General features: G+C 38.7%; 1 protein-coding gene across 1 annotated transcript in view; it reads left to right on the plus strand.

The window, feature by feature from the left end:
• The window catches only part of NALCN (sodium leak channel, non-selective), a 214,233-nt gene that overhangs the window by 145,186 nt on the left and 44,645 nt on the right, over positions 1 to 24,402 (plus strand). The window contains exons 15-16 of the mRNA XM_009997938.1: positions 12,755 to 12,891; positions 15,156 to 15,297. Of these exons, the coding sequence (XP_009996240.1) occupies positions 12,755 to 12,891; positions 15,156 to 15,297 (279 nt within the window). The remainder of the gene's footprint in view (positions 1 to 12,754; positions 12,892 to 15,155; positions 15,298 to 24,402) is intronic.

The following is a 24,402-nucleotide window of genomic DNA, read 5'->3' on the forward strand; positions in this document are numbered from 1 at the left end:
CTGTCCTGGTAATACAAACATCATTTTGGCAGACCTAGTAACAGCTCCTTTTTTCAGTGAGAAGCAAAACTGTACTCATACCATATGACCCAGTTGTACTGTTCAGTGTAGAGGAGTTTTTCTTCTCTCCTGCCCCACCCCACCCTCTCCAGGTTCTTGAAAAGTGGAACCAAAGCACAAAGCCCAGTACTGCCTTTAATGGAGACCAAGTGCAATGGTGGGTCAAACACTGGTAATGAATTTGTCAGGCACGTGGCTCCAAAAGCTATATAGAGTGATATCTCTGAAGAGACTTTCTGCCTATCAGTAGAGGAAGAGATGGAAAAGTTTTGGAGGCTTTCGACCTGTTGAATCTAAGTGTTTTCATATGTACAGGGCCACCTTGTAAACCAGGAGTAGAGCTGTGAAAAAATTGAAAGGCTTTGATAGCGGCAATAAGGACCATCTAGACTTTTAGGGGAAAAAAAACAACAACAAACCTTTAATTTTTAAATTTTTTTTTCTTTTTATTTTTTTTCTTTTTGCATCAGGGTGAAACCCATTAGGATTGCATAGCAAAGAGCTGCAAAGCAGAAGCCTAATCTGGTCTTGACTGTCTTGTTGCACCCCAGTCTGGGATGCTGAGCACATTTGGTCAGAATACATTACTGGAGCCCTGTGCCTTTCACACAGCACTTCCAGGCATTCAGCAGATCTAGGAAGATGCCAGTGACAAGTTCAGAAGTGGCATCATTTCCAAATTTTGTGTGCTGAGGTTTCAGCATTAAAGTGGGAGTTTCACCATGAGGATTTTTCATGAACATATTGTGCGAACAAGGTGTTATAGTTGGTATATCTAATTTAAACACACTTGGCATGAAATTATATATATATGTGAATGTGTATGTGAAAATCAAGAAGCTTTTTAATGCATAGCTACATTTACTTGCCTGCAGAGTATTTTTATTCTGAGGACATTGCTTGAGGTAATTCCAAATGGGAAATAACTATAAAATAGAATAAAAATGAAAAATTACCTTTACTTTATATCTGATCCCATGAAAATGGATTTTTAACAAGTGGTAGGAAAGATAAGTGTCAAAGACATTTTATTAACAAATGGAAAGTACAATAATGGTTCCAAACTGATTTTTAAGTACTGCAGAAAATGTATTAAATCCTTCTTTTCATCAAAGAGGGAAGATAGTAGAAAGTTCAGAAAATTCAAGTTTGTCCTCCGTTCCTGGGCCATATGCAGACCATTTGAAGTAGCACTATTTCAAAAGCAGTGAACTTTACAGAGTACACATCCTTTTCTAGGAAGGAAGCTGTCTTTTCAAGACTGGAAAACATGTTCATCTGGAAAAATGCTTGTGCCAGACACTTTCTTTTTCTAACAACTAAGAAAGTTTATAAAGTCTTCTGAAGGCTGTAGCTTCCACCTTTGCTTTTTTCCTACCTCTTACCTGATTTATCAGATGTTTTTTAAAAACAGTATCAATGAAACACTAATTCTGGCCTATGTCTTTGATGCCCAATGGTGAAATAAACACCTAAGTATATAATGCAGAAGTTACCAATCCCTGGTGTATGCAGTGCAGTATTATTTGTCAAGAAAACACATTAAATTCAAGAAGGGTTGTCTTGGAGGAAGGTTTTATTGTATAAAATAGAGACCTTTGAAAATTTGGGTCAAAGATCATATTCAAAGCACTTTGCTACGAATGTGTGAATAACAGTAGCAAAAATATAAATTTAAGCTTCTGCTGCTTCATGTATGTCACCAGGGAAGAAGATGCTTGCCTAGCTTTTATAACACCAGGAGCTCATCTAATCTTTTTTGTTTGTTTGTTTTATTCAATTGATAGCTAAGAAAAATGCTAGTGCTATGTAACACCATCCTCTAAACTAAGGAACAGTCCTGCAGCTCTTTGGAAGGAAGGAAAGGGCTTGTGCAGAATTAATTGTTACTTTGATGGCAACTGGATCCTTCATAATCCAGGATGTGTTTGCCTTTGGGTCCTTCTGTGTCATGCAGGTCTGGATTGTCTTTTCTGAACTGTACCTTAGGCCCATAGGAGCTTGTAGACCCAGGTGCTTGTGTACACATTGTACGTAACCTTTGTATGCTTGTAATAAGTAGGGGCCTGGCCTTTGCATTATATTTAATTCCTTGTTCAGTCATTTAAAAAGCTAGCTGCTTAGAAGGATTAATTACATCTAGTTCTCACAGAATCTGCAAGAGCTGAAAGTAAAAGTTATCAAGAAAGTGAATGAAAGTAAAAGTTATCAAGAAAGTGAATGAAAGTAAAAGTTACCAAGAGATAGCAGATACAAATGCACAACAGTGAAACTGAAGAGCATACGTATCTGTTCTCTTGCAGTTCGTAGCTATCATCAAATCATAGAATCATAGAAGAGTCTGGGTTGGAAGGGACTTGTGGAGACCATCTGGTCCAACTTGCTGTTGAAAGAAGGCCATTAGATAAAGTTACCCAGAGTCCTTCCAGGCCAAGTGTTTAATATCACCAGTGATAAAATTTCCATGGCTTCTCGCAGCTTATTTCAATGATTGTCTTCATAATGAAGAATTGCTTTGTTCTATCTAGACTTCTTTTGTGTGTGAAACAGATGGTACTCTTTGCATTCTGTACTGTGACCAACTCTTCTTGTGAAAAGTGTGCCTCTGTATTGTCTAGAACTACCTACTAGAGAAGATCTCTGTGGTCCCTCCACAGACTCTCTCCAGTTTTCCAGTCCCAAACAAATTGTTTACTTGGATATCAGGTCAAGTGTACAGCCTCATATGTGTTTTGCTGAATGCATTTAATGAAAAAATCCACATGATAATGGTGTCTATAATAAAAGCACTTGAAACAAAAGAAGAAAAAAAGAACTGTGCTGAAGTGGCTGAAGTTTGTTTAGCTTGTCCTGTGAGTAAGACCAAGAATAATACATTCATTATAACATTTGGTTCTTCTGTTAGGGTATTTTTAGGAAGATTTATCTGTTATCTCATCTGAATGGTATTCCATGTAGCAGATTAAGCACTCTTGCCCTCTGTACCGTGATCCTGAGTAGTTTATTCTTCTCATCTTTATAGAGATCCTTTATGTGTTAGAAGATACTATTATCTTGATCTATGCCAGCAAAGTATCCCTATGCAAGAATGTCCATAGGCACTGCAGCACATCTAAAAAGGAGGAAACATAGGTTGGCACTGCCACAACCCACAGAAGCAACGTGTAACCTGCTGCGCAAACACCTGCATCACAATCTGTGACAAATGTCATTCAGCATCTACACCTGACTGCTTCCACCTCAAGCAGCACTCAGAAATTCACAGGGAACACAGATTGGCTTTGGAGTATAGAATTAGGTTCACAAAGCATAGATGCATTTCCGTGCAGATGAAAGTAAGTAGTAAGTCAAGTTGGATGTGTCTTATGTCCAGTTAGTGGTGATCTAGCCCATGAAATACCCCAAACATAGGTAGAGCAGCCTGTACAAATCACATGGAATAAAGATTTTTATTGCATGGATCAAATTCCAGTCTTCCTATACTTCAGTATTACGATTTGGACATAGGGCTAAAGTGTAATCCGTATAGCAATGTTTGCCTGACTCTGTAGAAAATGTGAAGTAATAGCTTGGAAAAATTAATTGTACTTACCTCAGTTAATCGAAGGGAAGCTCTCTGACATGACAGATTCCTGTCCTGTGTTAGATAAATGGACTAAATCTTAGCCAAATTTTGCTAGAGGAGTTTTGTACCATTTGAATTGCAATCACATCTTGTCAGCAGTGTTTGTTCCTGAAGAACTAATAGGAGCTACAATTAATGGAAGGAAGTTAAAAAAACCCTCATTTGTGAAACCTTACTCAGTATCTTATTAATTTGGAAGACTTAATGCAAAATTGAAGAAAAAGTTATTGAAACAAACATTTGGGTAATAGCAGCCACAGGCCCAAATCATACCACACACAGTGTATAAATGCTGTGACATAAAAAAGGTGTTGATGAAAAACCCTAATCTTGTGTGTATGAGAAACATATGTGCAGTCTTGTTCCTCCATCTGCCAGGAACTTTTCCAGTTTACCCTTATATTATCAACAGTGCAGTCTCCACTGTGAAGCCACCACCACTGCAATCATATTTTTTGGTACATTTCACTGAAAATTCCCCAAGGCAGCACAGAATGTGGTTAAAAACTATTTTGGTTCTGTTTTATAGGCCCTACATGGGAGATGGTTTTATAGCTTGCAATGTCCCCATTTGTTTGGGTGAGCCCAAAGGGCAAAATTCACAACTAGCACATCTAGGCAGATGACTAGAAGAAGACAAGAGAGCAAGTTCAAGCACTAACCCCTTGTTGTGCACATCACTTAACTGGTCACTCACTGCTGGCTCTCTCCCCTGGTGTACTCCAGGGAATATTTTAATTGAATTATTTTAATTACTGTTATTATTTTAATTTAAAAGAAAGCTTCATTAGGTGGGCCTGTAAGCCACACCGTCCTGTAATGCTATCCTACCTTCAGCCAAACTCACAAGATCTTCTCCCTCTCAAAGCAGGCAATACACAACCCAAATGTTATCGTACAGAAGCACTGCTCAGGGAAATTGCACATAAAAGCTCTCATGTTGTTACAGATGCTTTGAAGAATTGGAAAACCTGTAGAAAATAGCTGTTGTAATTATGTCTCAGAGCCGCCACGTGGGGCCTAGAGGAACCAAGAGCCAAGTATTATAAACTATGGCTAACATCAGCGGGTACCAACTGACCTTAGGCGAGGGATTAGGCTCTTGACAACCTTTCATATAGCAGTATAGACATACTAATAAGATCTACACATCATAGATACTGCTTTTTGACAGTGCAAGTGTGTCTTTTTCCCAAATTCAATTTGTTATTTTTTTTCACCTTAATTTCCAGAGCGTTTTTTGCCTTCCTTTTTTTCATGATGCAGTTTGCTCAAACAAAATTGAGCTTTTTCTTCATTGTCAGTGGAATTGCAGGTGTAAATGATAGGAACTGAACAGTTGATTTGTGTTGAACTTTAAATCAAATTCAGGTACAAAAATGCTGCTACAAATTAATGCCAAAGCTGAGGGTGGGCTATGAATGCTTATGCACATGCATATCTCCTTGTAGTGTAGCTCGTTCTCGTCCAAAAATTTAGCAGGTCTACACAATTTAAGAATAATAGCAGAAAGAAAAAAGGTGGCTCATTTCATCTGCCTTTCTGATTTTTAATTGTTTAACTTGCATGTCATGTAATGCTAATTGCTTGATTTTCATTCAGTGCTCCTTTTGACAAGCTAAAGGTAAATCTGAGAATTTGGATGAGTAAAAAAAATCTGAAAAACTGTTGAATGGATGCTGCTATCACATATGGACAACTGTCCCGCTAATAATGTAACACAGCTACTGTGTTACACTGTGAGTATACTCACTTTATTCTTTAAATACATCCCTTCAAGGATATTTGCAGTGAAAAATGTTATTTAGCAGTGTACTGTAATGTATCAAACAATACTAATCTTAAACTAGCCTGTAGTGAGACTCCCTGAACTTTCTTAAGTGGTTTGAACTTTTCAGTCACCATGAAATTATTCTGGGCAGCTGGCCAGTTCCTAAATAACTGTTTGTACATCAGTAGCAAAGAATATGATTGATCTCAGCCTGTTATGAAAACTGTCAACTAAAATGAAAGAGTCAGAGGATTGCAGTAATTTTTTCCTAATCATTTGATTTCATTGAAATATTCACAGAGCATTTAAGTGGATTTCACACACACTTGCCTCACAGGCCATGCGAAAACTTCCTCTTTCACACTTTACATTTTACACTTTACTGACTCTTCTTCCATGATCAGAATTAAATGAATAGAGAACAAAACAAAAATTTAGGAAGAGAAAGTCTTAAGCCTTTGACTATGATTAACTCTGTTTCTCCTTTGGCATGTTCTCAACAAAGCATCTGTGTCTTAGAAATTTAGTGACTGTGTTAATTTTGAGCTTTTGGGTTGCTTTGCCAAGAGGAATACTTTTGAGGATGCTTCTGTCTCTAAAAGCCAATTGTTGATACTAGGAGATACCTTAGTTAGCTGTTCAAGTGATCTTGTTCCTATTTCCAGACCCTGGAGCAGTTCCATGTTTCAGGCTGTCAGCTCCCACCTAAGTGTGTAATGAGACCTCTGCATGTGCAGACACTTCTCTCATCATGCCTCTGTAGAAGGGGATGTAGGCTGGAGGGCAGGCACGACACTACTCTGTGTTCACCTGAAGATCTGAAGTGCACTGTGATGTATCCCTTCTGGTGAGCAGAGGGAGAGACCATGGGAGCACAGCTCTTTTAACCCAGTCCTGCTGCTTGTCTAATCCCATGTTCTAATGCTTTTTCAGTAACTCCAGTCAAAGAAGTTGCAGTGTGTGCTTTCGAACTCCTTACTTTCACCTTGACCACCTTTGGAGTGATTAATATTTGCGTGGCTATAGTACTGCAATGTTAAAAAATGCAACAACTGAGAACCATTTATTGTCCTGCTCACCTCCTTGGGTTCTACATAATGCTGTGTATACTGTGTGGCTCAAGTAATGTAATATATATATATTTTTTACATTCTTAAATGTCAACACTTTCATTTCTGAAGCATTTTGAGAGAGGTAGGTTAGTTTATGAATAATTACGTGGTGTGGCTCTTCTGGCCTGGTGGCACCCGTGTGGTTACATGGGAGATGTCAGCTTCCTGCCAGGAAGGCTGGTACCTCCAGCGGGGCAATGTTTGCTTTTCTGACCATTCCAGCACAATTATCTGACCACAGCCAGGGTGTGTCTCTATTGAAGAGCTAACCCCTGCCTCTTTCTCTTGCTAGTCATTAGCTGCTGTTTTTTATTGTCTCTCTCCCAGTCTTCCAGTTTTACCACCATTCATACTACTGGGTGTATTTAGGACAACCACTTGCAGGTTCTCTTCAATCTTAAGGGCTCAGACCTTAATAACACTAAAGCTGGTTTTAGCAATCACTTTTTTGTAAGGAAGCCTTGAAGTCACAAATAAATTTACAGCTAAGCTGCATTAAGTAATATGGATGAGATCATACTACAGAACACCTGGGCTGCACTGTGGGAGAGAATCAATACAATGAAGCAGTGGCTACTGCTGCCACATTCATGGTGTATGCAGTTCAGAGACTTCTGCTGCAGAAGAAATTTGGTCCCACACTGGACTACATGCCCCATCACACATAGGGTTTGAAGCCAGCCGAAGTCATTGGTTGTGATCCTTAAGTCAGTCTTGGTGCCTGGAGTGCATTTGTGTGCAGCCAAGGTGGAGCCTGAAGTTTTGTCTTCTCCAAAAATAATGTTTTGCTTACAAAACATTTATGATCCTACAACTCATAAACTAAACCAGTAAAGAGCAAGTGCTGATGATTGGGGGATTCACTTCAAACTGCTCTGAACCAAGTAGAGACATGTCCATCATGCCTATCTGGGAGAAAAAAACAACACACAAATAAACTCTCTTTGCAGCTAAGTCTGCCTTTCTCACAGCTGTCTTTTATATTGATCTAAGACAATAACGTGAACAGATCAGGGAGAACTTGGATTTCAGGGACTTGTATATGAACATGTTATTAAAGCTACCATTGGAAACTCAAATTAAGATGTCTTCTCTGCCACTCCTCACCATATATGTAATATTTTGATAAGTTCTTCTGATCTAGGTTCAGAGTAGACAGTTGTCATGTATGTATTGTGCCATTAAATCTGACACTGTGTAAGCTCAAGTACCATGGAAATAGTGTAAATAGACATAGATTCCTTGTATGGCTTTTCAGCCATAAGCATTTTTTACCATTCTAGCAGCCACAAGAGAATTTAGCCAGTCTAGGCTGAAAAAAAATTGGTGAACTGGTCTCACTAGGCTCTTTGGGGCTGAGATCAGGGGTCATGCAGAGAAAACCAGGCCAGTGTGCATTTCCTTCCTAATAGTAATGAAAGAACAAACAAGCAAACAAACAAATAAATAAATGTCATAGAGAAAATATCCTGAAATTGTATTTTGGGTATAGTTGTTACATGAAACACTGCATCATTATTGCCACATTTCAACATAAACCTGTACCTTTAAGAATATGTTTGTTATGCATTAAAGAAATACAAAATAGAGAATATAAAATAGGTTGTATGTCATGTGGAGCAACAATTTTACCCTAAGTGCATAGAGAAGAACTTACTGAAGATAAATGCCTCAAACTCCCCAATATGTAATATTTTCACAGCATGAGTAATTGGAGATATTCTGTAGAACTGCTTTGACTATAGGTTATTTTAAAGCCTATCTTAATAATTGTCCTGGTTAGACAGGGGATAGCACTGCCCCCTTGCTTACCTTTTGAACTCTACACTTCCCTGCTTCCAAGTTCTCGTTGATCTGTTCTGCACTGAGACTTCAGACAACATTGTGATCTATCATATGTTCACTACTCTGTTTACACGGACATCTGAGAACAGGAGTTCATAGCTGTAGCAGACATTGTTTTTCCATGCCAAAATCTGCATATTCATGCAACGATTTCTTATGAAAAAGCAAACCAGGAAAAACTGGAAATGTTTTTGTTCTTCTAAAAACTACCCCTTCCCAAAGCTTTTCAACAGTACAATGTTGCAAAAATTAGATTGTCCAGTTCATTTCCTTGTCAGTGAGGGATTTATTTCTGCAGTGCTTTGACATTTCAGGGGTTCTGTCTAATCTGAATTCAAAATGATGAGGCATTTCCCTCTGGAGACCTCTCTGAATACTCCGAGATTTCACTGTAAGGATAATAATCTTTATTTTCAGCCTTCCTTAATTTCATTGTTCATTCCTATATTTGGGGTACTCCATTATATTACTGAAATAATTTCTGTTCAAGTATTTCTTATATAATTTTACATTGTTTCCCCTCCCCTTGCTTATCAGTTATGGTAGTTGTATAAATATTGGGCTCCTTTAAGCTTTCTCTGCATTTTTTCTCCCTTGCCCCAAGCATTTTCTGAAGCTCTCCCCTGGTTTTCATGACTCTCTTCTGCTTCATTTTGACTTGTCAGTGTGAGAGTGGTAAAATGGTATTTGGAAGTTAATGTATACTCAGGTATTGTCTCTTTATAGCAGCACAGAGAGGAGCTATGGACTTCTGTACCATTTTCTAAAACTATATAATGTCTAACCAACAGAGATTGGTTTTCAGCACAGCCGTTGGCTGGTGATGTAATTGGTGCCCAAATTGGCCTTTTGATGCTGTACTGAAGTACAAGTTCTTGTTTAGTTTCTGCTCTTATTCTTGCTCTCAGTTTTTTTCAGTCTGTTATTTCCTGCCCCTGTTTCTAAATCTGTCCTTTTCCTTGTCCAATATGGTATTTGCAACTCTTCATATTTTAATATCAAGTGAATTTCATTAATGTCATCATGTCTTCTTTTTAAGGAACCTTAATAAAGCAGTTAAATAGGACTGGACATAATACAGATTTATACAATATTCCTCTTCTATTCTGACTCAGTGCTTCACCATTAGTCATTAGTCTTTGTTTGTAGCTCTTCAAACAGTTTTCAATCGGCATGACAATTTATATCCAACCAAATATGAACTGATTTTCAGTTTAAGCTGATCTGTGGCTGGAAGTGGTGATGTTGCTGATTGCATGACAGTGCAGCAGAGCAGTTGTTCTTCTATAGCATGCTGTGGGATCATGCATTTCACTAGGCTTTGCAAGGGAAAATTCAGACTCCTTTTGACTGACTGGGAAATTGCCCCTGGTAAAAATCTACAGCTGATGTGTAACAGCAGTATTCCCTGCAGGCACTGATGGTGAAAACCTGTTTTAAAATGTAAACCTCTAGGCCTGTGCTCACAAGCACATGGGAGAAGGAGAATTGAAATAATCCCAGTTAGATGTATGCTTATTGAAATAGCAAACAATACACATACCATTAAAAACAAAAGTAAAAATGAATTCCACTAATTTGGTATTTTCTTACAATGACAATTTTTCCAAGGCTTTTGATACGGTCTCCCACAGCCTCCTCCTGGATAAACTGACTCTTTAAGGCCTTGGCTAGTGTGCTGTGTGGTGGGTGGGCAACTGGCTGACAGACCCTACCCAGATAATGATAGTAAATAGTTCCTCCTCAAACTGGCAACTGGTCACAAGTGGGGTTCCCCGGGGATCGCTATGGGGCCTGATGCTGTTTAACATCTTCATAAGTGACCTGGATGTTGGCATCAAGAGCACCCTGATGAAGATTGCTGACAACACCAAGACGAAGGGAGAGCCACCCTCCAGGATGACCTGGATAGACTGCAGGAGTGGGCAAGCAGGAACCTAATGAAGTTCAACAGGGAGAAGTATAAGGTCTTGCACCTGAGAACATATAACCCAGGAGTTCAGTTCAGACTGGGATCCACCTGGCTGGAGAGCAGCCCTGTGGAAAGGGACCCAGGGGTCTGGGTGGATAACAAGCTCAACATGGGTGAACAGTTTGCTGCTGCAGTGGCAAAGAAAGCCAAAAGGATGCTGGGCTGCATCAACAAGGGCATCCCCAGCAGAGATAAAGAAGTCATCACCCCACTCTACTCAGCACTTGTCAGACCACACAGTGAGTGTTGCATTCAGTTTTGCTCTCTGCTCTGTAAAAAGGATGCAGACAGGCTGGAGAGGGTCCAGAGAAGAGCCACAAGGATGACTAGAGGGCTGGAGGACCTGCCATATGTGGAGAGGCTGAGAAGGTTGACACTGTCTCTAGACATATCAAGGATGAGGGGGTCATTAAGAGCAGTCAGTATGGTTTTACCAAGGGAAAGTCATGTTTAACCAACCTTATAGCCTTCTATGAGTAACTGTGAAATAACTAGGTGGACAGATTATGGTAGGGCAGTGGATGTGGTAGATGGCGACCTCATCAATGTTTACAAATAGGTTAAGGGCGAGTGTCAGGAGGATGGAGCCAGGCTTTTTTCAGTGATATCTAGTGACAGGACAAGGGGCAGTGGGTGAAAACTGGAACATAGGAGGGTCCATATAAACATCAGAAAATCTTCTCTGCTGTGAGAGTGACAGAGCACTGGAACAGGCTGCCCAGAGAGATTGTGGAGTCTCCTTCACTTGGACATGTTCCTGTGTGATGTGCTCTAGGTGATCCTGCTCTGGCAGTATGGTTTTACCAAGGGAAAGTCATGTTTAACCAACCTTATAGCCTTCTATGAGTAACTGTGAAATAACTAGGTGGACAGATTATGGTAGGGCAGTGGATGTGGTAGATGGCGACCTCATCAATGTTTACAAATAGGTTAAGGGCGAGTGTCAGGAGGATGGAGCCAGGCTTTTTTCAGTGATATCTAGTGACAGGACAAGGGGCAGTGGGTGAAAACTGGAACATAGGAGGTTCCATATAAACATCAGAAAATCTTCTCTGCTGTGAGAGTGACAGAGCACTGGAACAGGCTGCCCAGAGAGATTGTGGAGTCTCCTTCACTTGGACATGTTCCTGTGTGATGTGCTCTAGGTGATCCTGCTCTGGCAGGGGGTTGAGCTGGATGATCTTTCGAGGTCCCTTCCAACCCCTAAGATTCTGTGATTCTGCGGAAACTGAGCTTTTTCAGCGTTGAGAAGAGAAGGCTTAGGGGAGACTTCATCATCATGTTCCAGTACTTAAAGGGTGGCTACCAAGAAGATGGAGACTCCCCATTTACAAGGAGTCACATGGAAAAGACAAGGGGTAATGAGCACAAGTTGGTTGTGGGGATATTCTGATTGGTCACAAGAGGTAATTTTTTTACCATGAGAACAATCAAACATTGGAATAGTCTCCCAAGGGAAGTGGTAGATTCCCCGATACTGGACAGTTTTAAGACTCAGCTTGACAGGGTGCTCAGCAACCTCATATAAACTATAGCATTACCTTGAAAGGTTGAACCAGATGATGTTTGAGGTCCCTTCCAAGCTGGCATACAATGATTCTGTGATTCTGTGAATTGCTGCTTGAGGTAATCAAATTCAGGAATCATATCTCCAAATCATATCTCTTTTATCTTAAATCATTTTATGAAGCCATCATCTGTCCACATATATAGCTCTATCTAGCTTTTCTCTGCTAAAATATATGATATTCCTTAGAGTAACTGTTTGTGGATACTTAGAAATGCAGTATTTGTTAAGTGATTTTCTGCAGCTCACTGTCGGAATAGATGATATAAATGGATTCTTTTGAGTCCTTTGTTATTACTTGTAATACTCATCTAAATGTAAGTTTCCTTTTCTTTTCATGTTCCGAGAGCTGGATTCCTTTAAAATTGCTTCCTTTTAAAATGCCATGTTCTATTTGAATACCAAAGAGCTGTCAGCATATACAGAAAGGTTTGTCTAATAAGAAAAGATCATGGGTGTTTATTTGCTTGATAAAGTGTTAGAGATCTGTGAAGAAAATATAAAAATAAGCATATTGAAGGGGAAAGGAATATGCTTCGGATTTTAAAAGTAAGATTATTAGCAAACCTGCCATTTCATGACTTTGAATGAAAGGCGTTGTATTGTTAGGTATTTGACAGCTTCTAGCACAAGCAGACCAATAACCTCAGAAGTGTCAAATTTACCTTCTGTAGTTCTTTGCTGCCATCTACTGTTCCTTCAAATTATTGCCGGTTCTTTTTTGGATTCTGAAGAACAAAGCTGGGCTCTTACAGAGCAAAATTTCACTTTTCATCATTTTTTTTCATGTTTTTATTTTCAGCTAAAGCAAAGTGAAGCAAATGCAGATACAAAGGAGAAGCTTCCATTGCGTCTACGCATCTTTGAAAAGTTTCCAAACAGACCACAAATGGTGAAAATCTCCAAGCTTCCTTCAGATTTCACAGTTCCAAAAATAAGGTATTGAAATATTTCCTTTGCCTAGTATTCTGTAGATTTATCTGGTGGGAGTTTGCATCCAAAATATTTAACTGTTTTGCTTGTGGATTAGGCAAATAGTTCAGAAAATCAGAAGTCAAACAGTATTAACATTGCTGTTGAAAGGATGTATTATTTTGGTTTTTACCTCATTTTTACTTTTGAAAAAAAATAATGATAGCATTCCATATAATGTATTCATGAAAACAACTAGATTGACTGGAACTGACACAATTACATGAATGAAAAATGTGTTGTTGTTTCTCCATCCCCATTTACCTTTTAGATTCCTGGCTGACATAAACAACTAGTAGTCTAATCAACTCTCATGTAGCTTTTTAAAGACAAGGTCAACTGGCAGAAAATCATTAGAGGGGATAACAGAGGCTGTCCAATGCCAGTTACTTTATGGTCATCTTTTCCCCTCTCTGTATTTTCCATAGTTAACACTTTCCTGTAAAACTCACCTTAACCAAGGATCAGACTCTCAGTCGGCTACTAGATCATCAGTTACAGTATAGTTATTCTTGGTGTCATCCCAAAAAATGCTTAATGAAACTCAAGAACAGCTCTAGTACATACAGCCGAAGACCACTGAAACAGCACAGGCTGTCCAAACAGGTGCTCTGGCCATGCCCATTCCAATATCCCCACCAAGCCCATGCCAGGAGAGAGAGTGGTGTGGAAGATGGCTGCCAGTGTTCTGGGCCTCCTAAGGTTACATCGATTTTGATTAAACTCACAAGGAAGCTAATACAACTGGTTTGACCTGTTTCGTTCATCTTAGCTGAATGAAAGGAATAACTGTCACAGTTTGACTCAGGTCCGACAACAATGCTCTCGATCCCCTCTCCCCCCAACCCAGGTAGGGAAGGAGAGAGAGAAAAAGAGAGAGACTTGGCTGGATTGAAAACTAAACTACACAGCTTTAATTAAAACACTAGTGAATCATACAAGAAAATATATACAATTATATACAGATAGATTCAGGTGTAGGCAAAAGCCTCTCACCACCCCCCACCCTCAGCAACTCCCACAGCACTTCCCTGAACTGGGAAGAGTCCCGAGGAATCCCGAAGCTGCTGCTGGAGAAAGCAGAGAGTTATGGGGGTCAAAAGAGATCAAGCCTGAGGATCGACGGTGATGGATGAACAGAGTCCTCCCTCTACGCCGGCCATGGACGGAAGAGAGGGGAAAAAGAAAAAGGAAGGAAGTTGTCTTCTGTGATCTCTGACCTTCCTTTGAGCTTACGTAGATATATGGAATGGAATATCTTTGGCCAATTTTGCCGTCCATCTAACTCAGCCTCCTACGGGGGGGTCACAGATCTCCCCATAGTGTCTGAGCTGGCAGAGTGCAGGTGCAGCCTTGAAGCCTCAGTAGTTAGAAAAACATTCCACTGTCTTATCAGCCTAGCAGAACACACTGGTGCTAGTTACAAGAAAGCTTACTGAAGGAAAAAAAAAAATCAGTAAAAAGAAAAATTGGCTTCATCCTGGCTCAAACCAGGACAATAACGCTGGTTGGAAGGGTCAGGAAGCAGTCAGAGATGTTTTGCCTTTAGTATCAAGATACTGTTTGATTGTCTAGTGAGTATGTTCTTATCCTAGTCATGGTCTTTTTTGGTGTTTCTACCTAGCTGTGTTTTTTCCAGCATACTCTAGATTAACACGTGAAATAGGGCAACTCCTCAACTTAAAATACAGCAAGATATAGGTACATTGGTTGTAAATAGAAGTGCTTCTACATTTTAAACATGGCATATGTGAGGCACAGAATTGTTGAAGTGCCTTGATGCTGGCATTCAAAGCAGCTATGTGAACAGATGTTGTTTGAAATATTGAAGAAAGAATTTCTTGCAGTGAGTATGTTTCCTTTGGATTATATCAGCCTTTGATTTGCACTGGAGTCAAAACTTACTGTTTAATGAGCTCAGAAGAGCTGAAAACTGCAAAAGGCATGTCAAATATTTAGCACTTTAATTGTGAAATAAATAAATAAATAATTATTATTAAAAGGAATAAAAGCTACATGCAAGCTACTCACCTCTCAACTTATTTATGAATTTCTTTAATAAATAAATTCAAGTTTTGTCAGCTGTTTCAGCACTCGGTCCGTTTTTTACTTTTACAGCCCAGTACAGCTTTTTCTTGCAATTTATCCATCTTGGCACTAATGAATTGTAATACATCATAAAGAAAAACAAATAGTTTTTAATAAATCAATATCTTCTGTTTATTCACAAGGGAAAGTTTTATGAAGCAGTTTATTGATCGCCAGCAGCAAGATACCAGCTGTTTACTGCGAAGACTTCCTTCAGCATCTTCTTCCTCATGTGACCATTCTAAAAGATCAGCAATTGAAGAAAACAAATATATGGATCAAAAGGTAAACCAAGTATATAGGGCAGTATATGCCTTTTCTTGAGTATTGCAAGGGAAGACCTCAGATTACTCAGTTCATCAAACTGCATAAAAGTGAATACAATCTGGGGTGATTGAACATGGGATAAAAGGCTATATTTAATTTTGCCTAAAAAAGACATCACAGCAGATCCTCATTTGGTTTAACTTTTCCTGATGCCTTAGACTTTGAAATTCAGAATTTTATACATAATTTTGTTCAATACATCCATCTTACTAAGCTATTTTTTAAAGTAGTCTTGCTATTAATTGCTTAGAAGCTTGTGGAAAATTAAAATTTATTAATAACACATTGGACTTTTGAATGCCTTGATACTGTTACAGCTTTGAAAATGCACTTCACTGAAGAGCATTCTCTGTGTACACAATCACTGGAGATGAGTAAAAATTTAAGATTTATTCAAATTATTTAGAGGACATTAACCTCTCTGTAGGCCTGGGAATTGCTAGAAAACAGATGCTGAACACATGTGTTTGAGACCCATTGTATTGAATTCTGCTGGTCTCCCAACCAGACTGACATGGCTGGTTAGATTTTAAAAATATGAGGAGTGCTTGGAATTATGGTGGTAATGATGCAGCATGAGTAAATGTAGGTGACTTTTGGCACCTTGCAAAACTACAGGAGCAGAAAAAATCCTCATGTGCTTCATGGAAGATAGTGGTTTCCCAGATTTCTAGAGACATCTACACTGGTGACAGTACTTGATCACTTGGAATATTGTCATTTATTAGTGATATTTTAATAGACAAAAGAGATGGTCTTTCAGTATTCATAAACGGGTGCTCAAATTCTGTTTGACTATTAACATCAGGGGTTTGTAAATACATTTTAAGTTACAGAGTCACAGACAAGGGCACATGTTGTAATTATACACTATAACTGGCTTTTCTTGTGTGTGGTTTGCAGTGACGACTTAGGACAGCATTCATACAGGCAGGAAGAAGAGTTGTGGAAAACAATACTCTTCTGATAATGAATTAAAAGACAGTTGGCAAACTACTGCTGATTTTCATCCCTATTTCAGTGCAAGAACCTATTCCTGTGGCTGATGTATTATTCTGTGGCATCAGTAAGCTAAAGCTGAACCGTATGGCCTGAGAGGGAGGTCTGTGATAAAATATTACTTATCAGCCAGGAAGGTCATAGAAATGAATCAAGCCTAAATGGACATCATCTACTCTAACAAGCACAGCAGAAAAATTGGATAAGTTATTAAATGACAAGCCCAGGGTTCAGGAGAACTATGCCAAATTATGCTAATGATGGACCTCAAACACTGTGTCAGGAAAATCAGAGTCCATTTTTACCATGTAATGAATAGGTGAACAGAGGTCTTATACTTCTCCCAGCCACATAGATAAGTCCACAGTATGCAGTGCAGAGCTATGCAATGATTCAGTAGTTCTGTTTGCCTGAATATATTTAAGTATATTAAATTGCAGTCTTAATTCCTTCTTCCTGTTGTTCAGAAAGGTGAATCCTGATTGTGTTTGCAGGTAGGTGAATACATGGCAGTTTATTCAGTGAGATCTTGCAATATGAAAAGAGCATGCTACATTCTTTTAATTTTCACTTCCCTCCAAGAACAGATATGCATGATCTGACTGTCATGTTTTAATTGAAGCAAGTGTTTGCAGATTAGTTTTGCACTATTTGGCATGCTTTAGGCACATGTCTTTGGATTCCCATGCCTCAAGGGTAGAATCAGTGATGAGCAGCATTTCGGATAAACGTAGCTTAAAACAAGGTATTTGCACATTCCTATTAAGAAGGAGAAAGCACTAGGAAGGATTTTGTGACAGTAATTACTCTGGCTTTCTATAGTTACAGTTGCCAAGGCAACCTCATTTTTGTATGAACAAATCTTCTTTAAAAAGTCTTATCCTTAAAACAAGCTTGGAATGACTGGTTGCACTTAAATAAAAACCTAGCAAGCATACTTTACTTTTCTTTGTAAAAAGATAAACCCAACCAAAGATTTTGCTAATTCCAGTGCCCAGTAGGATGCATTCCCATTGCTCCTTGTAGCAGTGCAACGGCTTCAGAAACTTTTCACATCCTTTTTTGCATTGCACTTGATGAAAAAAAAGGGTAAAAGCAAAAGGTGAGATTCTGCTGGCAGATTTGATCCCGTCCTTCCGTTGTGATGCCTAAGTTGTGGCTAGTTCCTCCATTTTCTCCCGGAGTTATGTCAGTATTTCTGCATTCCACACCTGCTGAAGGGATAGGAAGTACTTAATACATACTTTGTCTTATTTCCACTTCAGCAACATTCTTTTTTCTCTCTCTCTAAAAATCTGCCAATGTATATATAGGGTGTTGGCTTTGTGTTCACAATCAGTCTGACTCACAATTTGTGTTCATCAATGAAGCAAATCAGGTTTCTTTTCCTTATATGACTTTAGTCTTTTCAATTACAATGAACCACTTCCTTGAAAAGATGTTTCAAGTTGTAAAAGGGAAGTCAGTTTTCATTGCATTCTTTCTTACTTTAGGGTATTTTACTTTCTCAAAATAATTTAAAAAATTATTTATACCTATATATTACCAGATATACCCATAACCATTACATAAATCCTTTTGAAATTATTCTCATCTATTCCAAATCAAAAGAGCAGCTTTGGGAAACGTATTTCTCTGCTATTCTCCTTTTTTCTAGTCAAGTTTGTGAACTCCAGAAGTTTTTCTCACCCATCCAAATATCTAAATTATTGTCAAAGTAATAAACTCACTGAACACTAATATAAAACAATCACTTCCAGATACCTTAGTGCCTTTACTTTTTATACATCCGAAGAGTTCAGTCTCAATGTGTGGGCTCTGAGTGTCGTGTGGAGAGTGAGAGTGCCATGTTCACTCTTCTACATCTAATGCCAGCAACACCTGTTGTTGCAACATGACAGCAACAACTACTGTCTCAGTTACAGCAAACCTCATGCTGGATTCTGCATTCTTCAGAGAGTCAGAGCACCAAGGTGGTATGTTCATGATGACCTGTGTTGCCTTGCAAGTGGGATGCTGAGCTTTCTACCCTGATTTTTAGGTTATTTGTCTTCATTCACAGATCTGGTCCTACTGATAGCCATTAAAGTTAGATAGGATGGAGCACAAGCATCAACTCAGTTATAAGCCTCATCCTGGAAGAGCTTCACTTCTTCCTTGCAGATCAACACCCTTTAGTTTCTGTACAAATCATATCTCTCAACACCTCCGGGAAACTTTATGATTTTATCTGTTTACAATTTCACACTCAAATTCATCACACAGGATTGCCCACAACTTCTAATGCATGTTTGGTTAACATCACAGATACTCCATTTATGAGCTCCTGAGGCATGCCATATATTCTTAATAAGATGTTGTTGTTTAATCTGGCTGTTTGTTCTGGCATGTCTTTTTCTGATCTATGCCCAGCTTATTTCATTACCTATTGTGTTTCTTGCAAAAAGAACCATGTGTATTTTGAGAGTATTTGAAGGGACTTTTCCTTGCAGAATGTATCTGTAATTGTAACAGCCAAAGCAGCCTTTCAGCTTTTATAAGGCATAGCTTTTAGTACTGAAGACAGAGTGTCCCAAAGTATCTTTCAGAAAGCAATCAGGCATGAAGACATACTCATAAACTTTATTTGTGTTTTTTCCTTCTTAGAATTAAAAACAAGGGTAGAATATTTATTAATATATTGTCATTTCCAGCATTTCTTTTCATTGTCATGAACTTTTGTCCCAAGTTAATAAACCTCTTCTGAACCTTATTTTGGGCATTCTTTGTGCAAAGCAGAATATTGGCACAAAAAAATACAATGGCTTTCTGTTGTATTCCTGATTATTGTTTTCTCTAATTTGAATTTGAAAGAACAATTTTATCACATTAATTCTGAGTATAGAAGAAGCTAATAAAGTGTAATTGCACATTAATTCCAAATAGAAAAGATTATTTCTTTTAAGCACTACTTAACACTACTTTTTTTCTAAGTCATTCTTGCAGAACTTTGTGTATAAGTATCAACAAAAATCATTCAAATGTTATCTTAATCTCCCTTTACTGAGTATCTGAATGGAACTCTGTCCTACAATTTCAGTTTCTATATACTGCTTGTTAATTAAATAGAGCCAAGTGCTTCAGTCTTACCTATTTCTGTCATTCACAGGGTATTGCCAAAATCTATCTGGCTATAACATCCAGAAAAGTCATTAAAACAGTTCACCTGCTCAAATGCCAATGAATTCTAAATCCAGGATTTTCTTGCCCATTACAGTCTTGATTTTCAAAGATTATTTTTGTCCCATGTCTGTTCTCATTGGATGAAGTTGATACATGTAAATTCAGTGGTGTATTTCTGGTTTTCTGAAAATTAATCAGAAGGCCTCTGTGTCTAGTTTTCATTTTTAGAAGATTTTGCTGATTTTCAGATAAAATTAATATGTAACAATGTCCCTATTTCCCTGTGTCTAAGTAATCAATTTGCAGAAAAAAAGAAAATCTTTCATTTTACCACATACACATTTCAGCGGGTAATGTTTAACCATTGGGACCATGTTTGCCTTCAGAGCAGAGAAGACAGAACTGTAACAGTAACAAAACTGTTCTTATTATGGTCTATCTCTGGCTTCTGATGATTTCAAATTTCTTTGACATTCTTGCCTCTACATAGTATGTTCAAAATTCTGCCTAGAAATTCTGAGAGAAAAGAGGACAGGGACTGGATACCTTGCCATTTTCAAAGTGCCATAATTCAGCCCTTCTCTCTGTCATTAACTTTCTACTTCATCAGTTTTGCACTAAAATTTTCAAGGGTTTGATATGAAGGCTGTGAAGATACATTAACATGCGAGGGACTGATCATACACTTTCTGTTTCTTCCATCAAGCAAAACTCAGACATGGCAAAATATTTTTACCAGAAAAGAATATGCATTAGTTTGGAGTGAAGGGACAAGCAATGAAGGGCTGGGTTTCAGGAAAGCCCTTCAGTCTGAGCCATGTACTCTCCCCTTCCCTGCTCCTACTGAGGAATCCAGATCTCCTTCTCCAAGCCCTTTGGCATCCCTTACCCGCTCACAGGACTCATTCACAAGAACTGATTAAACACAGTCATGATCACATTGTTCTAGTGAAGCGAATGATACACGTGCGCTTGTACAGGCAGGAATAATGTTCTTCCATGTTCCCTCAACCCAAGTTATCCCCCACTTGAACCTCCGACTCCGTATTGGTCTTCTTCCATTTCCAGTCCAGCCCAACATGGCATCCCTTCTTCCCTAGAGCCTCAAGATCCCCAGTTCAAAGTGTGGAGAGGAGACTTCTCCTGCATCGCTGTGCACTCAGCAGGATGTGTTACTACCCTACTTCCACGCTGCCAGGAGTCATCTGCCCAGCCCAATTTACTAGCTCTTCTCAAGGTGTCACTGGTTCCTATGAGGACAGGCTGAGAAAGTTGCGGTTTTTCAGCCTGGAGAAGAGAGGGCTCTGGGGAGACCTTATTGCAGCCTTTCAGTACTTAAAGGGGACTTATAAGAAAGATGGGGACACAATTTTTAGTACGGCCTGTAGCAATTTTTTACAATGTTGGTGGTGAAACACTGGAACAGATTGCCTAGAGGGGCTGTAGATGCCTCATCATGGAAAATGTTGAAGGTCAGGTGGGATGGGGCTTTGAGCAACCTGATGTAGCTAAAGATGTCCCTGCTCATTGCAGGGGGGTTGGACTAGATGAGCTTTAAAAGTCACTTCCAACCCAAACTATTTGATGATTCTATGAAAAACCTACCTGTTAAACCATTGGAAGTAAAAAACCTCAGATATCCCAAAGGGAAAAATCCAACTGTAGTATGAGAAGATAAAGAAGAGAGGGATCCTTCTCCCTATCTGGAGTTGCTCCCCCAACATGTCTGACATAGACTATTATCTTCCTTTTTAAGTCTTTGGGCATTTATCAGTGTGCTAATATTGGCCTTGTCCACATTCTCAGGCTTAATTGGAAAAGGTTCTTTGTTATGAAAGAACATGTAGAATTTCCAGACCAGTGTGTCAGATAATTAGAAGAACATGGCTTTCCTTAAGACACTGGCTGCAATCAAGGGCTACAAAAGGAATTAAGGCTATTTCAGGTCAGTGACTCCTAAGAGTTAAAGAGATTATGCCCACTTTTCATTCTAGACACTTGATCAAAAGGGACAGCCCTTGACTCCTTATGGCACTTACCTACTGCTAGACAGCTTGCCTGTTTAGCAAGCCTGTTTCTTATGTAGACCTTGACAAGGGCTAGATTTTTTAAGTCCAAATGAAAATAGTCAGTTCAACTTAGAGAAAGTGAAATGGATCAGGGGATCTCTAGAGGTCCCTTGTAACTGCATCCTTTATGATTCTGTAGGCATTAAGCAAATTTTCAAAAGAGCTTAAGAAATCCTGCACTGATTTCTGTAGGATTTAGTTGCTCCACCTGATGAAATTCTTTTGAACATTTTGTTAGGTACCTACCAATAACTTGCAGTCTGGTCTTCAATCATTCATCATATTTTTGTCACATTCATTTTGATAGTGTCCAATCTCTTCAAGCCAAAGATGCATCGGCAGGATATTGTTGAAAAATTAATAATATATGCATTTGAGAGGGCAAAAAGTCTAATGGAATTCTCAAGTTTGGAACAGATTTTCCCCAAATATTTCCTCACTGTTTCTTAAAAATCACTGATACACTGCTTATTGTGACTCTTCATATTTTCCCTAGAAGGTGTACGTGTTTTAACAATGTTATAATACCTAACAATCTGTTCATTCTGCAAATCTATATAAATGGTCAATTGGCATCTAACAAATTCCAAAATGAAACAGAAGCTTTTTTTTCCTTGCTCAGAATTTCTGGCATGGTACAGAAGACTATTCCCATATGGTTCTGCAGTTGCCTACAAAAGATTTTTATGAACAGTACAAAACTAAAATTCTAAATTTTCATGTAACATTTAAGAAATACCTTTGAAAAATATATTGCCTGTACTTTTTTTTTTTCCTATTGTTAACCAAGCATTTCAGACATTTTATCTCATTACTTACTTATGACTTTGCCTCACCTTACATTGCAGAACAGCCACCAGTGCTTGTTTCTTCTGCCAGCTGTGCAGTGAGCTGCTACAAAAATAATACATTATATCATCACAGTTTTTACCTGTTGATAGCACACAATTCCCTGTCAAATTCAAGTTGAAAACAATTGCTATCTTGCTGGGGTTTGTGCAACCCAAACATTTCACTAGGAAAATATATCAAAGCCTTGACAATGAGTAGCACTTCTCAAAACTTAAAACCACTGAGCCATATGTTAGCTGTTATCAATTGGTATAGAACACCCTGAAGTCAGCAGTGCTGGGCCAGTGCACCTGGGCTGTGGGACTGGTCCACAGTCATGAGCTGTTTGTCACCTAGCAAAGGTATCATCCTGTGTTGCTTTGCTTTTAATCCAAGAAAAGGGTTTTCTTTTTTCAGAGCAGGAAGTTGGCATTTTTAAAAGAAACTCATTAAATGTCGTTTTAAATGTCTGCAGTACCTTTTCAAAGCAGCGGGTGGCACTTGCAGAGCAACAATGTTTTGTGATTTAGCTTCTTTTGCAAGTTACAGTAGTTTATTGCTTTGTCGTTTTGGACAAATGGAATTTCATAGGTTGTAGCTTTCAGATCGAGGTCACACTGACTGGACTGAGTCATTTGGTCTGCCTGAAGCCTGTCCTGCCAACAGCAGCAGGGAGGGGTGCCAACACTTGCGGAAGAAGCACTACCTGCAGATTTCTTAATTTTTGTCTACAGGCACATCTGAGTAAATAAACTCAAAAGTGGGTACTAAGACATGAGCTGTATTCATAGGACCCCATGCTCTAAAACCTTTCCATCCAGAAAATATGACTGGCAATTTGCTGACCTGTCACAGCTGCTCCCTACAGATTAAAGTAACCTGCAGGAGTTCTTTAAAGTGTGTTGTTGAGAACATATTTAACAGTAATCAGATGCTGCTAGGTGATTTCAGGACAGTATCTCATACTAAAAAATAATGCACTATAGCAGAAAGCTATATGGCACTGTTATTTCTGCACCGAGGGTACTTACAGGTTGCATAAAGAAACAAAATAAATAAATAATGGCTAATAAAGATACACTGAGGGTGTTCTCACAGTGCATCACAATCTGTAATAAAAAACCCAGCAGGCTAAACAGATATACTCTAAAATAACCTCAGGAGAGTAAACTGTACTTCTTTAATTCCACATCATCTGATTGAGTAATGTCTTTTGTACATGAACACTGCTAATAATTTCCCCTGCAACATTCAAGAACTCGGCAGGTATCACAAGTTTTAATTGTCAGCCTCCTTCTACAACAGCATGAGGCATCTAGACATTATTAAACAAAATACTGATCATCACACTCATTTTCTGTTTGTACTGTTCTGTTGCATTTGCCTGGTGTGCTATGCAAATTTGGAAAGTTAAATGTGAAGCAGTTTGGTTTATTCATCTAATGTAGAAATATGTATATCTACTTTAGAAATGTTCGGTAATGGTTGATTTTCTTCAGCATGCATATTGACATTTGTATGTTGCTGGTTCACTGATTGCTGACTCCTTCAGATGGAATAAATGGATCAATTGTGCATATCTAAAAATATTACCTCATATTTCTTCTTCTGGATATTTTAAATTTGAAATAAATTCACCAGAGCTCTGCTAAAGGAAGGATTCCCAAGTCCTGGTGAAGAGCAATAAGGACCATCAGCTTCAAAAACTGCAATCCCTGAAAGTGACTGAGTTGTATTATCAGTTCCATTTTGGACTACTTAGATCCCTAGGCACCTAAAGTTGTGCATCTTGTGCATGTTCATGTATTCCAGGATTAAGGAAATGGATTCTTGGCTCCAGTCTAAATTCTATCACAATGCAGAGGCAGGCAGGATGGTAACAAACCTTCAAAACTTCACCTTAACCTCAATTTATCAGGTGTGCTCAGGCCATGGTCAATGCTCAAGGATAGACTGTTTCAAGTGTGAGTTTCACAGCTAAAAAAAAAAAAAAAAAAAAAAA

The sequence above is a fragment of the Chaetura pelagica genome, unplaced genomic scaffold (genome assembly GCF_000747805.2).
Source record: "Chaetura pelagica isolate M959 unplaced genomic scaffold, ChaPel_1.0 scaffold123, whole genome shotgun sequence".
Taxonomy (NCBI): Eukaryota; Metazoa; Chordata; class Aves; order Apodiformes; family Apodidae; genus Chaetura; species Chaetura pelagica.